A 14,036-nucleotide genomic window follows, 5' to 3' on the forward strand; every position below is an offset into this window, starting at 1 on the left:
TTCTTTGGGGAATTTCTCTGAGGCAAGTAAGGCCTTATTTTCTATCTTTAGGGGTAGTTAGCTCTTAGGCTGTGAAGAGGCGTCTAGGCAGAGTCAGGTACGCTCCACGGCTATTTCTAGTTGTTGTGATAGGTTTAGGGGTTGCGGTCAGCAGAGCTCCCACTTCCCAGAGCTTGTCCTGTATTACTAGTTTGCTCATCAGGTTATTCCTAGTGCTCCTAACCACCAGGTCATCATAACAGATAAGACCCCATAGTCTCCCCATGTGCAGCCAAACATCCCATACAGATTAAAAAAAACACTATACACTCACCTTCTTCTCACTCCCATAGTGCTCTGCTCTGCTTCTGTCTTCGGTGCGTTGACTCACAGCAAAGTAACAGCCAACGCGATGACATCACATCATCGCGTCAGCTGTTTCGCACGCTGATTGGTGGAGGAAGGATCCGGAAGCCTCTCCTCCACCAATACAGGCAGCATGGATAAAGAGTGACTGCGGAGACAGAGAACAGGCAGGCAATGAGCGAGCGGGAGGGCACGGTGCAGCCCATGGACCACTGTTTCAGCCCCTCGGTTGTCTCGGTTGGTGGGCCGGACTGGAACAGCCAGAGGGCCAGCGGGCAGCACTTTGCCCATGTCTGATTTAAAAGGAAACTTAGCAATAATTCTAATAACTAAAACATGTCTAAACACTATTGCGAGTTATAAACAGTTACAGAAATTGCTCTACAAAATTTGGTCCTCATTCAGTTACTACTCTTTACTAGTACTCCTGCATTGGATCATCTCTTACAATTGTCCAACAGTAATCTGCAAGCATTGATGAATTTGATTCGATTCGATTTTCATTTATATCTTTTCAGCATAGCCGCAATATCTAGGTGAAATCTTTCACCGTTCTCATCGCTCACTGGGCCGCACTTTGTTGGAGAAATGTAACAAATGAATTGTTACCGCCAAGATCCTTGTATGTTTTGAGATTTTACACCAACTATTCATAATTATCTGCTCTTGAGTTTCCCAAAAAATTAGATACTACTAATGCGAATGCTACCCATGCAGCCTTTTCCTTCCTGTAACAAATGGGGAAACTACTCAACATGAAGAAGCATACGAATCTGAGGTACGATAAACACTCTTTCCTTTATATTTGCTTAACTCAACCTTAGAAATTTATCAATGAGATACTTGAATGTTTTTGCATTTTTTTCCATTGTTTTTACAAAGTTCTTCATTTGACCCCACTTGATATGCAATGGTGGTAACAAAATCTTATGTGGGTCAACAAGTGCTGCATGCAGGGCATTTTTACTCCCTGACTGAAGGGAATGTCAGAGAGGCCAGTCTCATTTGTTGTTGTGATATTTTCTTGCATGACTATCCTACTCACACAGAAAGCAGCAGTACTTTGAGTATCCAACCTGGAGACCAATTAAGAGGGCAACCACCTTTAAGTCACCACAGAGGCGACACAAATATTGGTCCTAATTCAGGCACCTCAGGCGTTTCATGTTGTCATAGGTCAGGTGTTTCATGTTGGCATCTTCAGGCGTTTCATGTTGTCATAGGTTTCTTTCACGTGGACTGCATATCCAACTGGAATTGAAGGTAGGATATTTCCATTATGAAGCAAAATGGTTTTTAGGCTTGTTTTGGACGAATCCATGAAGAACCTCCATTCCTATGGATTATGACTTGTCTTCAGAGCTTCCATTAAACTGCTGATGTTGTTGCATGCCCTCCATGAAGAAGTATTGGACATGATCTTTATCATTGTGGCAGAATAAAGAAATCTGAATATTGCCTGCTATTCCACTGCTGTAACCTGGAACCTAAAAGCTCAGCATTACTCTTTGGCAGATCCAAATCTCTAATAGGATTGTTCAGTTCACTTTGTGTTATAAGCTGTAGTTCAGCTGAGGTTGCGGACAGAAAGTCTGGCTCATGTAAGGGAGATGCCTCATGAGACCAAGCCTCCTCTTCTTCCTCACTTGACTCAACCGAAAAGGTTTCTGGTGCTTTTGGAACCGGCAGTTCTTCTGTATGTGGTACTGGGCGTATTGCAAATAAAATGTTTGGATACTGTAAAATCCATTTCTTCCTGGAAACTACTTTCCTAATGGGGGGCATCATGCAGAAACAGAAATTGGTAGTGTGATCATTTGGACTGCAAAAGGCACAGATTGCCTCTTCCCATGCAACCACTGGGTAAGATGTAATGCACATCTATTGCAGCATATTTGTGGAGCCCAACTCTTGTCCTGACCTCCTATTCTGCAGCTAAAATACAGGTTGTAGGCTTTTCTTATCATGGTACTCAACTTTCGGCTTTGTGATGCAAAAGTGACTTCTCAGCATATGCAGCAAAAACATGTCAATATGCTAAGAAACTAAGCTAAGAAATCCTAAATATGTATACCTTAGACAGAAAGCATTTATAAAAGTAGGTGATACAACTGTAATTAGGATTACGTCATTGTAGGTGAGTTGGCATCTTTTGATTGGCCACCTTAAGATGATAGAATACTGAAAGCTCAGTAGACTAAATGGATGATGAAATAGACTAGCTACTAACAATGCAATAATGATCACAAAATAATAAAGACGCAACTTTTCTATAAGCCTTCACAAAGGGTGGCATAAATAATTACAACCTCATATGGAATTGAAAATTAGAGCTAATCAGCACCACAAAATTAGTTAAGTTCAACTGTTTTTGTCTCTTTGTCTTTTGGCTGTAGAATAGGCAAATCAGACCGATTTTTTATGAGCTCGTGAGACCCCAGTCTTAATTTGATCATAAAATAATCATTAAAATGACACATAATTGTTACAAAACACCGGTGTGTTTAAAATAGGAAGACATAATTGCAAAGCTTGTTAATAATTGGTTAATAAAGATCTGCAGAGGTATGGAAATAGAAATAAAATTATTGTTATTTACTGCAACTGTACAAACTATAAGGATTTAAAAAAAAAAAAAAAATCAGCAGGGAAATCTTGTCCAAACATATGCCAAAAGGTCACAATGGTGGTGTATGTTAGCTCATTAAAGTCTATGAGCATCAACATTTACATGAGAATTTCCTGTATACGCTGTCTTGTCAGCTGTGAGAAGTGAGCTTTAGTGCTACATTTTAGGACATATTTTAACCTTTTCCAAACATAGGGCGTAAGAGTATGTCTTATGTCGGATCCCCATATATGGAGCAGTCTCAGGAGCTAAGCCCGTACCATACAAAGCAGATGCTGGCTGTATTGTGCAGCTGGTTTCTGCCTGTAACTGCAGCAATCGAAGCTTGCTCCAATCTCTGCGGTATAACAATTTAAAGGAAACGTAAAAGAACTCTATTAACCTGCAGATATGGGGTTAATAGCATTCTGACGTTGCCCAGCATCCGCACTATGAGCTCTGCTGCCGGAAGAAAATATAATAGGATAATTATATTGCCAAGGTCATTTGTAACGCATAATAAACAATATAAATACAATACAGACAAAAAAAATGGCACAATTGCCATTTTTTTTTTGCTGTTTCCTAGCAATTGGAATCTTTTTCTAGTCTTCCAGTACATTCTATAGTAAAATGAATTCTGTCATTCAAAACTGCAACTTGTCCCACAAAAAAACAAGCCCTCATACGGCTACATCGATTGAAAAATAAAAAAAATTATTTCTAAGAAAAAGGGGAGGAAAAAAACGAAAGCAAGAAAAAGAAAAATCTTCCATTAAGGAAAAAGTTAAATAAGAATTAAATTTTGTATTTGTAGATTAATAAATTATGCTCAAATGTGAGTTTTGCATTTTCCTCTGAATTATCATACCAACTTTAACCTGTCATGTTCTATTTAGCACCCCACCTAAGGCCTCATTTTTTTTTTACATATGTTTTCTATCTGTGGTTTTCACGGATAGAACCTGTACTCATTATATTTTATGGCACTGTTCCAGTATGTTTTGTGATCATGTGTCAAAAAAAAAAATCAGAGTCATGTCTATTTTTGACCCTGTCACAGGTCAAAATTACCCAAACAAATCTATTAGTTAGTAAAAAAAAAATAATTACAGCAGACATTGCGATGTGTGCAATCCATGTGCTGTTAGCCTTTAAAGGAGAAGTCCGGCCCTAGGCTTCAAGTCTGCAGTCACTCTATGTGACTGCAGACTTTTGAATCCTCACGTCTCGCACAATGAGCACTATGAGGATTCTCCAGCGCCGACACGGGTGTTTTGTGACCACAAGTATATGATTTGCATACTTCTGAGTACATTCCGACTAGACTGCGCCCAGCCTCAATCAATACACTTGTATAGAGTGATGCCACACCCAACTATTCTGCATGTATGCACAATATTTGTGTCATGATCCAGTCCTAAGTTTGTTTTCAGCTGTCTTGTCTCTGGACTGGTCATGTGGGAGTTTATCCCCTCTGCCTCGTTTTGAAGCTGGCTGGGCTATACCTGTACCCGTGTATGACTCAACCTGATCTCAGGACTCGGCCCCTTGGTTTCCGTCTCTGATACCACGCTCCCTGACTGGCTTAGACTCTGGCTTGTACCCCGACTTCGTCTTATGTCTCACGTTTTGGTTACCACATTCCTGGTAGGTTTTGACTTCTTGCTTGTCCCTAACTATGTGTTTTGCTGTTATCTTTGGTACTTCGGCTCCTGACAGTTTTGGATTCGGCTTGTCTGACTACTCTTTCGTTACCTGTGGCACCTGTGCTGCTGCTCAGTGATGCTACGTTGTGTTTGCAACCTCTCTTCCCTCACCAGCACCCCCTGGTGAAGGTTGCACTATACTGCACTGCAGCAGCACTTTACAATTTGCACTCAAGCACCTGCTGCTCCTGGAGCTGGCATCTGAGAATCCTCACAGTGGCGCCGTGTGTGCGATGTGAGGATTCACAAGTCTGCAGTCACATGGAGTGACTGCAGACTAGTACCCTAAGTCTGGGCAAACCCTTTCACATTGCAATGGGTAGAAGAAGTTTTGCAATTTTTTTTCTCTAACAAAAAAATCACTGTTGAAACACTGATGGTGAAAACTGAAACACTGACCAAAAATCTCTGACATCTGAATGAGGCCTAAGACTGGGTTGACATAGTCTTTTCTCCTTGGATCAATGGTAACACTGGGGCTTCCATCCAAATCCCCAGCAAAACGGAATTCGGGCGCATGCGCTGATAGGGCCAAAGACTATAATGTTGCAGATGAGGTCACCGTATGCCTTGTCCTGCATCATTTTCAGCCATATACACTTACTGGAGGCTGGTAGCAAGATGCAGATTACGTCCTGATGCCCGCTTTAACTAGGCATATATGGCAGACTGTTGTGAATTTGGATTCTGGGCTCCCCCGGTGGCTACTGGTGGAATTGAACTTGTGACATCATCTTCCCTGTTCACCTGTTCTGATTAGATCTGGGTGTCGCTATATAACCTGGCTTCTCTGTTAGATGCTTGCCGGTCAACAATGTTATCAGAAGCCTCTCTGTGCTTGTTCCTGCTCCCAGACATCTACTAGATAAGTTGGACATTCGTCCATGTTTTGTTTTTGTATTTTGGTTCCAGTTCACAGCTGCAGTTTCGTTACTGTGTCTGGAAAGCTCTTGTTGATCAGGAATTGCCACTCTGGTATTATGAGTTAATGCCAGAGTCCTAAAGTAATTTCTGGATGTGTTTTGTTAGGGTTTTCTACTGACCATGAAAGTATGCTTTCTGTCTTCTGCTATCTAGAAAGCGGACCTCAAATTTGCTAAAACTATTTTCCTGCTGCGTTTGTTGTTTCATCTCATATCACCGCCAATATATGTGGGGGGCTTCTGTCTCCTTTTTGGGCATTTCTCTAGAGGTGAGTCAGGTCTTATATTTCCCTCTGCTAGCATTATTTAGTTCTCCGGCCGGCGCTGGGCATATAGGGATAAAAAGTAGGACATGCTACCTGGCTACTTCTAGATGATGCGGTAGGTTTAGTTCATGGTCAGTACAGTTACATCTTCCAAGAGCTTGTTCCTATTGAGGCTTATGCTAGTTCTCTGGCCATGGAGATCATGACAGTTTGACCGGCCCACTAAAGGGTTAAAAATCCTTGGCTGAGAAAGGAGAGAAATAAGAAGTCTGCTGAAATTTTTTTTTTTTTTCTCTAGTAGTTAGTGTGCTCTTAATTGGATCACTTGCCAGTCTGTCTATGCTGCAGTCTTTCTTTTTTTTCTCTCTCCTTCTAATCTTTGAATGGCTCTATGTTCACCTGTCTATAATGGATCTACAGAGTGTAACTGCAGGTTTGAATAATCTCACCACGAAAGTACAAAATTTGCAAGATTTTGTTGTTCATGCTCCGGTATCAGAGCCGAGAATTCCTTTGCCGGAATTCTTCTCGGGGAATAGATCTAGCTTTCAGAATTTTAGAAATAATTGTAAGTTATTTTTGTCCCTGAAATCTCGTTCTGCTGGAGACCCTGCACAGCAGGTTGGAATTGTGATTTCCTTGCTCCGCGGCGACCCTCAAGATTGGGCTTTTGCATTGGCACCAGGGGATCCTGCGTTGCGCAATGTGGATGCGTTTTTTCTGGCCTTGGGCTTGCTTTATGAGGAACCTCATTTGGAACTTCAGGCAGAAAAAACTTTGATGTCCCTATCGCAGGGGCAAGATGAAGCTGAAATTTACTGCCAAAGATTCCGTAAATGGTCTGTGCTTACTCAGTGGAATGAGTGTGCCTTGGCGGCTACTTTCAGAGAGGGTCTTTCTGATGCCATTAAGGATGTTATGGTGGGGTTCCCTGTGCCTGCAAGTCTGAATGAGTCCATGACAATGGCCATTCAGATCGATAGGCGTCTGCGGGAGCGCAAACCAGTGCACCATCTGGCGGTGTCCACTGAGAAGACGCCAGAAAACATGCAGTGTGATAGAATTCTGTCCAGAAGCGAGCGGCAGAATTTTAGACGGAAAAATGGGTTGTGTTTCTATTGTGGGGATTCTACTCATGTTATATCAGCATGCTCTAAGCGTACTAAAAAGCTTGATAAATCCGTTCCCATTGGCACTTTACAGTCTAAATTTATTTTGTCTGTGACCCTGATTTGCTCTTTGTCATCTATTACTACGGACGCCTATATCGACTCTGGCGCCGCTTTGAGTCTTATGGATTGGTCCTTTGCCAATCGTTGTGGGTATGATTTGGAGCCTTTGGAGACTCTTATTCCTCTGAAGGGGATTGACTCCACCCCATTGGCTAATAATAAACCACAATACTGGACACAAGTGACTATGTGTATTAATCCGGATCACCAGGAGACTATTCGTTTTCTGGTGCTGTATAATCTACATGATGATTTGGTGCTAGGATTGCCATGGCTGCAGTCTCACAACCCAGTCCTTGACTGGAGAGCTATGTCTGTGTTGAGCTGGGGATGTAAGGGGACTCATGGGGACGTACCTTTGGTGTCCATTTCATCATCTATTCCCTCTGAAATCCCTGAGTTCCTGTCTGATTATCGTGACGTCTTTGAAGAACCCAAGCTGGGTTCGCTACCTCCGCACCGTGAGTGCGATTGTGCTATAGATTTAATTCCGGGTAGTAAATACCCAAAGGGTCGTTTATTTAATCTGTCTGTGCCTGAACATACTGCTATGCGAGAATATATAAAGGAGTCCTTGGAAAAGGGACATATTCGTCCATCGTCATCTCCCTTAGGAGCCGGTTTTTTCTTTGTGTCAAAAAAAGACGGCTCTTTGAGACCATGTATTGATTATCGGCTTTTGAATAAAATCACGGTTAAATATCAATACCCATTGCCGTTGCTGACTGATTTGTTTGCTCGCATAAAGGGGGCCAAGTGGTTCTCTAAGATTGATCTCCGTGGGGCGTATAATTTGGTGCGGATCAGGCAGGGGGATGAGTGGAAAACCGCATTTAATACGCCCGAGGGCCACTTTGAGTATTTGGTGATGCCTTTTGGTCTTTCTAATGCCCCTTCAGTCTTCCAGTCCTTTATGCATGATATTTTCCGCGATTTTTTGGATAAATTTATGATAGTGTATCTGGATGATATTCTGATTTTTTCGGATGATTGGGACTCTCATGTCCGGCAAGTTAAGAGGGTTTTTCAGGTTTTGCGGTCTAATTCTCTGTGTGTCAAGGGTTCTAAGTGCGTTTTTGGGGTTCAGAGAATTTCCTTTTTGGGATATATTTTTTCTCCCTCTTCCATTGAGATGGATTCTGTCAAGGTTCAAGCTATTTGTGATTGGACGCAGCCCTCTTCTCTTAAAAGTCTTCAGAAATTTTTGGGCTTTGCCAACTTTTATCGTCGATTTATTTCTGGTTTTTCGGATGTCGTTAAGCCATTGACCGATTTGACTAGACAGGGTGCTGATGTTGCTAATTGGTCCCCTGATGCTGTGGAGGCCTTTCAGGAGCTTAAGCGCCGTTTTTCTTCTGCCCCTGTGTTGCGTCAGCCTGATGTGACTCTTCCTTTTCAGGTTGAGGTCGACGCTTCTGAGATCGGGGCTGGGGCAGTGTTGTCGCAGAAAAGTTCTGACTGCGCCGTGATGAGGCCTTGTGCCTTCTTTTCCCGTAAATTTTCGCCCGCTGAGCGGAATTATGATGTTGGGAATCGGGAGCTTTTGGCCATGAAGTGGGCGTTTGAGGAGTGGCGCCATTGGCTCGAGGGGGCCAGACATCAGGTGGTGGTATTGACTGACCACAAAAATTTGATCTATCTTGAGACCGCCAGGCGCCTGAATCCTAGACAGGCGCGCTGGTCATTATTTTTCTCTCGGTTTAATTTTGTGGTATCGTACCTACCGGGTTCTAAGAATGTTAAGGCGGATGCCCTTTCTAGGAGTTTTGAGCCTGATTCACCCGGCAACTCTGACCCCACAGGTATTCTTAAGGAGGGAGTTATCTTGTCAGCCGTTTCTCCAGACCTGCGGCGGGCCTTGCAGGAGTTTCAGGCGGATAGACCGGATCGTTGTCCGCCTGATAGGTTGTTTGTTCCTGATGATTGGACCAGTAGAGTCATCTCTGAGGTACATTCTTCTGCATTGGCAGGTCATCCTGGAATTTTTGGTACCAGGGATTTGGTGGCAAGATCCTTCTGGTGGCCTTCCCTGTCACGAGATGTGCGAGGCTTTGTGCAGTCTTGTGACGTTTGTGCTCGGGCCAAGCCTTGTTGTTCTCGGGCTAGTGGATTATTGTTGCCCTTGCCTATTCCTAAGAGGCCTTGGACACACATCTCGATGGATTTTATTTCAGATTTGCCTGTTTCTCAGAAGATGTCTGTCATCTGGGTGGTGTGTGACCGTTTTTCTAAGATGGTCCATTTGGTTCCCCTGCCCAAATTGCCTTCTTCTTCCGAGTTGGTGCCCCTGTTTTTTCAAAATGTTGTTCGTTTGCATGGTATTCCTGAGAATATCGTTTCTGACAGAGGAACCCAATTTGTGTCTAGATTTTGGCGGGCATTCTGTGCTAGGATGGGCATAGATTTGTCTTTTTCATCTGCTTTTCACCCTCAGACTAATGGCCAGACCGAGCGGACTAATCAGACCCTGGAGACATATCTGAGGTGTTTTGTGTCTGCTGACCAGGATGATTGGGTTGCTTTTTTGCCATTGGCGGAGTTCGCCCTCAATAATCGGGCCAGCTCTGCCACTTTGGTGTCCCCGTTTTTCTGTAATTCGGGGTTCCACCCTCGATTTTCCTCCGGTCAGATGGAATCCTCGGATTGTCCTGGAGTGGATGCGGTGGTGGAGAGATTGCATCATATCTGGGGGCAGGTGATGGACAATTTAAAGTTGTCCCAGGAGAAGACTCAGCTTTTTGCCAACCGTCACCGTCGTGTTGGTCCTCGGCTTTGTGTTGGAGATTTGGTGTGGTTGTCTTCTCGTTTTGTCCCTATGAGGGTCTCATCTCCTAAGTTTAAGCCTCGGTTCATCGGTCCGTATAAAATATTGGAGATTCTTAACCCTGTTTCCTTCCGTTTGGACCTCCCTGCATCCTTTTCTATTCATAACGTTTTTCATCGGTCGTTATTGCGCAGGTATGAGGCACCGGTTGTGCCTTCCGTTGAGCCTCCTGCTCCGGTGTTGGTTGAGGGTGAGTTGGAGTACGTTGTGGAAAAAATCCTAGACTCCCGTGTTTCCAGACGGAGACTCCAGTATCTGGTCAAGTGGAAGGGATACGGCCAGGAGGATAATTCTTGGGTCACTGCATCTGATGTTCATGCCTCTGATCTGGTTCGTGCCTTTCATAGGGCCCATCCTGATCGCCCTGGTGGTTCTGGTGAGGGTTCGGTGCCCCCTCCTTGAGGGGGGGGTACTGTTGTGAATTTGGATTCTGGGCTCCCCCGGTGGCTACTGGTGGAATTGAACTTGTGACATCATCTTCCCTGTTCACCTGTTCTGATTAGATCTGGGTGTCGCTATATAACCTGGCTTCTCTGTTAGATGCTTGCCGGTCAACAATGTTATCAGAAGCCTCTCTGTGCTTGTTCCTGCTCCCAGACATCTACTAGATAAGTTGGACATTCGTCCATGTTTTGTTTTTGTATTTTGGTTCCAGTTCACAGCTGCAGTTTCGTTACTGTGTCTGGAAAGCTCTTGTTGATCAGGAATTGCCACTCTGGTATTATGAGTTAATGCCAGAGTCCTAAAGTAATTTCTGGATGTGTTTTGTTAGGGTTTTCTACTGACCATGAAAGTATGCTTTCTGTCTTCTGCTATCTAGAAAGCGGACCTCAAATTTGCTAAAACTATTTTCCTGCTGCGTTTGTTGTTTCATCTCATATCACCGCCAATATATGTGGGGGGCTTCTGTCTCCTTTTTGGGCATTTCTCTAGAGGTGAGTCAGGTCTTATATTTCCCTCTGCTAGCATTATTTAGTTCTCCGGCCGGCGCTGGGCATATAGGGATAAAAAGTAGGACATGCTACCTGGCTACTTCTAGATGATGCGGTAGGTTTAGTTCATGGTCAGTACAGTTACATCTTCCAAGAGCTTGTTCCTATTGAGGCTTATGCTAGTTCTCTGGCCATGGAGATCATGACAGCAGACTATGCTATGTGAACCCATCCTAAAGCTCGGTCACACACTGCATCAATACTGTGAAATTCATGTGGATTTTGAGTGTGGAGGCCGAGCTGTAGTGAATTCTAAGAACAGGTACAGCCAATAGCGAAAGAATGGATCTACTGTATGTCTGGTAAACAATGAAATGACCCACTGCACTTTCATTCTCCTGATTGGCGAAGGTGCTGAAAGGAATGGGCCATCAATTTTAAAATTGTGAACAAATGTTTTAAATTACTACAAAGTTAGTAATACGAGCCAGTACCACTACTAAAAGTATGGATCTTTAGCTGGCAAACAATTAAAGAAATTACTGCCCTTCAAATAGCTTTTCAGCAGGGGTGTATTAATAAATCTTTAAATCATAATATAATTAGTCAAAATTAGGTATTTTGTGTACATTCTCTTTCTTTCAAAATGTATGCTTTTATCTAGTGGCTTCTACTCCAATAATCAGTGACTTTAGAGCTACTAAACTAATCAGAAACATTTTTAAGAATATTTGCCAGATGTTTTAAATGCCCAGCGGTAAGTGTACTACACGAGAATCTAAATATACCTACTTTGTCTGAGTTATTTCCCCTCCAGAGGCACTGACACTTCGTTTTAATGTGCCTGAAAAAAGAAATAAATTAACATCCTGTTGTCTACACGATAAATATAAAGATTTCCAAGAATCTAATTGCAAATTTCTATCTTTAACTTTCAAAACTGTTACATTATTTTCTCAAATTTGTTATATTAAATGCTATTAAAGATAAACTTATTTAAATGTGACATTTTGTTAACTTACGGTTATTATTATTATTATATTTATTGTAATTATAATTTACTTAATTAATACTCTATTTGCATTTACATTTATTTTAATGTTAAAGGGAATCTGTAACCAGGTTTTTGCTACCCCATCAGAGACCTTTGTTCCAGTGATATATCACTTGCTTTAGTTTTGATAAATTCACTGTTTTTTTTTACCTGCTGCTGATCTATCAGTTCCCTAAATGCTGAGAGCTCTGTGTAACCCCGTCTACACCACTGATTGGCAGCTTTCTGTGTACAGTCTGCATAAAGAGAAGGCTGCCAATCTCTGTCGGGGGCATAGTGGGACTAAGCAGCAAGAGGCCAACTAGTCCTCTAGTTATAATCTTCTGATGATAAAACAGTGAAAAATATCACAATATGAATAATCAAAAGCACAGGAAAGCCATTACTTTACTTTTATATTTTTGAGACAATTAAAACAAATACTCTGCAAGGCCCAAGATTAACTATACGAATGTTGTCATAACTTGCAGTTAACCCCTAGCATTCCTATTGTCCACGCTGCCTGAACAAAATGTTGTACCTTCTTGCTTAAATTTTAATTCTGAATATATATCCAAAGCAAGACATTTTAGCTTATTAGAAATATAGTTAATTATATATACCCTTTGCACATTGCCTATATTGACTTTTTAAAATTTTGGCTATATGGGTCAAGCTTAGATTGTTTTCCCGTAACTTCATTCCTGTAGGTCCCATGATGCCACTCTTTGAACCTGCTGCTGGGGCTGATTGCTTCTTGGCCTGGTCCTCTTGTGGTTTGTATAAATACATAAGTCCATCTAGTTCAACCCACAGCCTAACCTAACATGTCCTAACATTAATTATTATTGGGTTCCTTGAGGCCCCAACTGGATGTCTGTAGGTCACCCCCAATGTCTTGTCTGAAGATTCACCTGCACTGGCTGTCCTATCTTTCTATAACCAAATTAAATACTTTTTATTATTAGAGGGTCTGAGAGAAGTAGTTAGGGGTCTGAATGACTCCATTGGAACAGAATATAGTTTTATTATTGACACATAAGATACCGACTGCATTTCCGGACAAGTGATAACATTTTGAAAATCCTGCCATGGTAGAGCCACTGTTTTTTCCCCTTCATAAGATTTTTCTTCTAGTGCCCAATATATGCTGACATGGTCAAACTGCCATAGGCACCATGTTAGGGCTAGCGGAACGCACCGAGTAAATATAAATGTTTTATTGAAACAGATGCGTTCGCAGCCCGGGGTCCACCGTGCAGGAGAACCTGCTGCTAGGAAACGGCGGCACTATATGGCGGTATGAACCAGCTCTGTAAGCTTCACAGAGCAGCCGAGAAATCAAAGCTCTGTGCCCTGTTAACTTTCACAGAGGCACAGGCTAACTACCAAAATTAGAGCAGTCAGTGGTCATGCATGCATACAAAACTCCTCGCCGGAGGTGCCAGCATTTTAGGGGCTTATTTCAGCCAGGTCCCTGAATACATTCAAACACAATCTCCTCGCCGGAGGTGCCAGCATTCTAGGGGCTTATTTCAGCCAGGTCCCTGAATACATTCAAACACATGACCACACTGGCGCAAAGCACATAACTTGAAAAGACACTAGCGCATGGCCGCGCGGCCATGCGAGCCTTAAATAGATGCAGCACGTACAGGACCTTCCTAGAAGGACCAATGAGAGGCTGCTACAGAGCCTGCGCACCTACAGAACCTTCCTAGAAGGACCAATAGAATTGACAGCAGTATCTGAACATGTGACCCTCGATCTCCACTGAGAGATCTTACTCTGGGCATGCTCAGAACGAGGAAAGCAGGACTTAGTCCCAGCAGCGTCTGCTCGCCGCTGCCCAACACTGGCCTCAATGGCAGAAGCAGGAAAGGCAGCAGCAACTCTTTGCACAGAGTCAGCACGAGCGAGACGCCGGGACCGACGTCTCCGCCGAGCAGGCTCCACTGCGGCAGGAGAAGAATGGGGACCGCAGCGGAGATGGCCCGAGATTCCCCCTGTGCAGAGGCGGGAACTCGACCCCTAACACACCATGCTACATACATATATGATGGTATTGTCCAGTAATCAAACATATCTGGAAAAAAAAAACTCATGCGCCTGGATGACAGAGTAACATGAGGCACACAGCGCTGATAGTGTTATTGTCTATAAG

General features: G+C 43.0%; 1 protein-coding gene across 5 annotated transcripts in view; it reads right to left on the reverse strand.

Moving 5' to 3' along the window:
- Positions 1-14,036, reverse strand: part of NEK10 (NIMA related kinase 10) — a 407,343-nt gene that overhangs the window by 82,624 nt on the left and 310,683 nt on the right. For all 5 annotated transcript variants that reach the window (XM_077268950.1, XM_077268949.1, XM_077268946.1 and 2 more), the window contains one exon: positions 11,632-11,683. In XM_077268950.1, coding sequence (XP_077125065.1) covers positions 11,632-11,683 — 52 coding nt within the window. The remainder of the gene's footprint in view (positions 1-11,631; positions 11,684-14,036) is intronic.

Source organism: Ranitomeya variabilis, chromosome 6 (assembly GCF_051348905.1).
Source record: "Ranitomeya variabilis isolate aRanVar5 chromosome 6, aRanVar5.hap1, whole genome shotgun sequence".
Lineage (NCBI taxonomy): Eukaryota > Metazoa > Chordata > Amphibia > Anura > Dendrobatidae > Ranitomeya > Ranitomeya variabilis.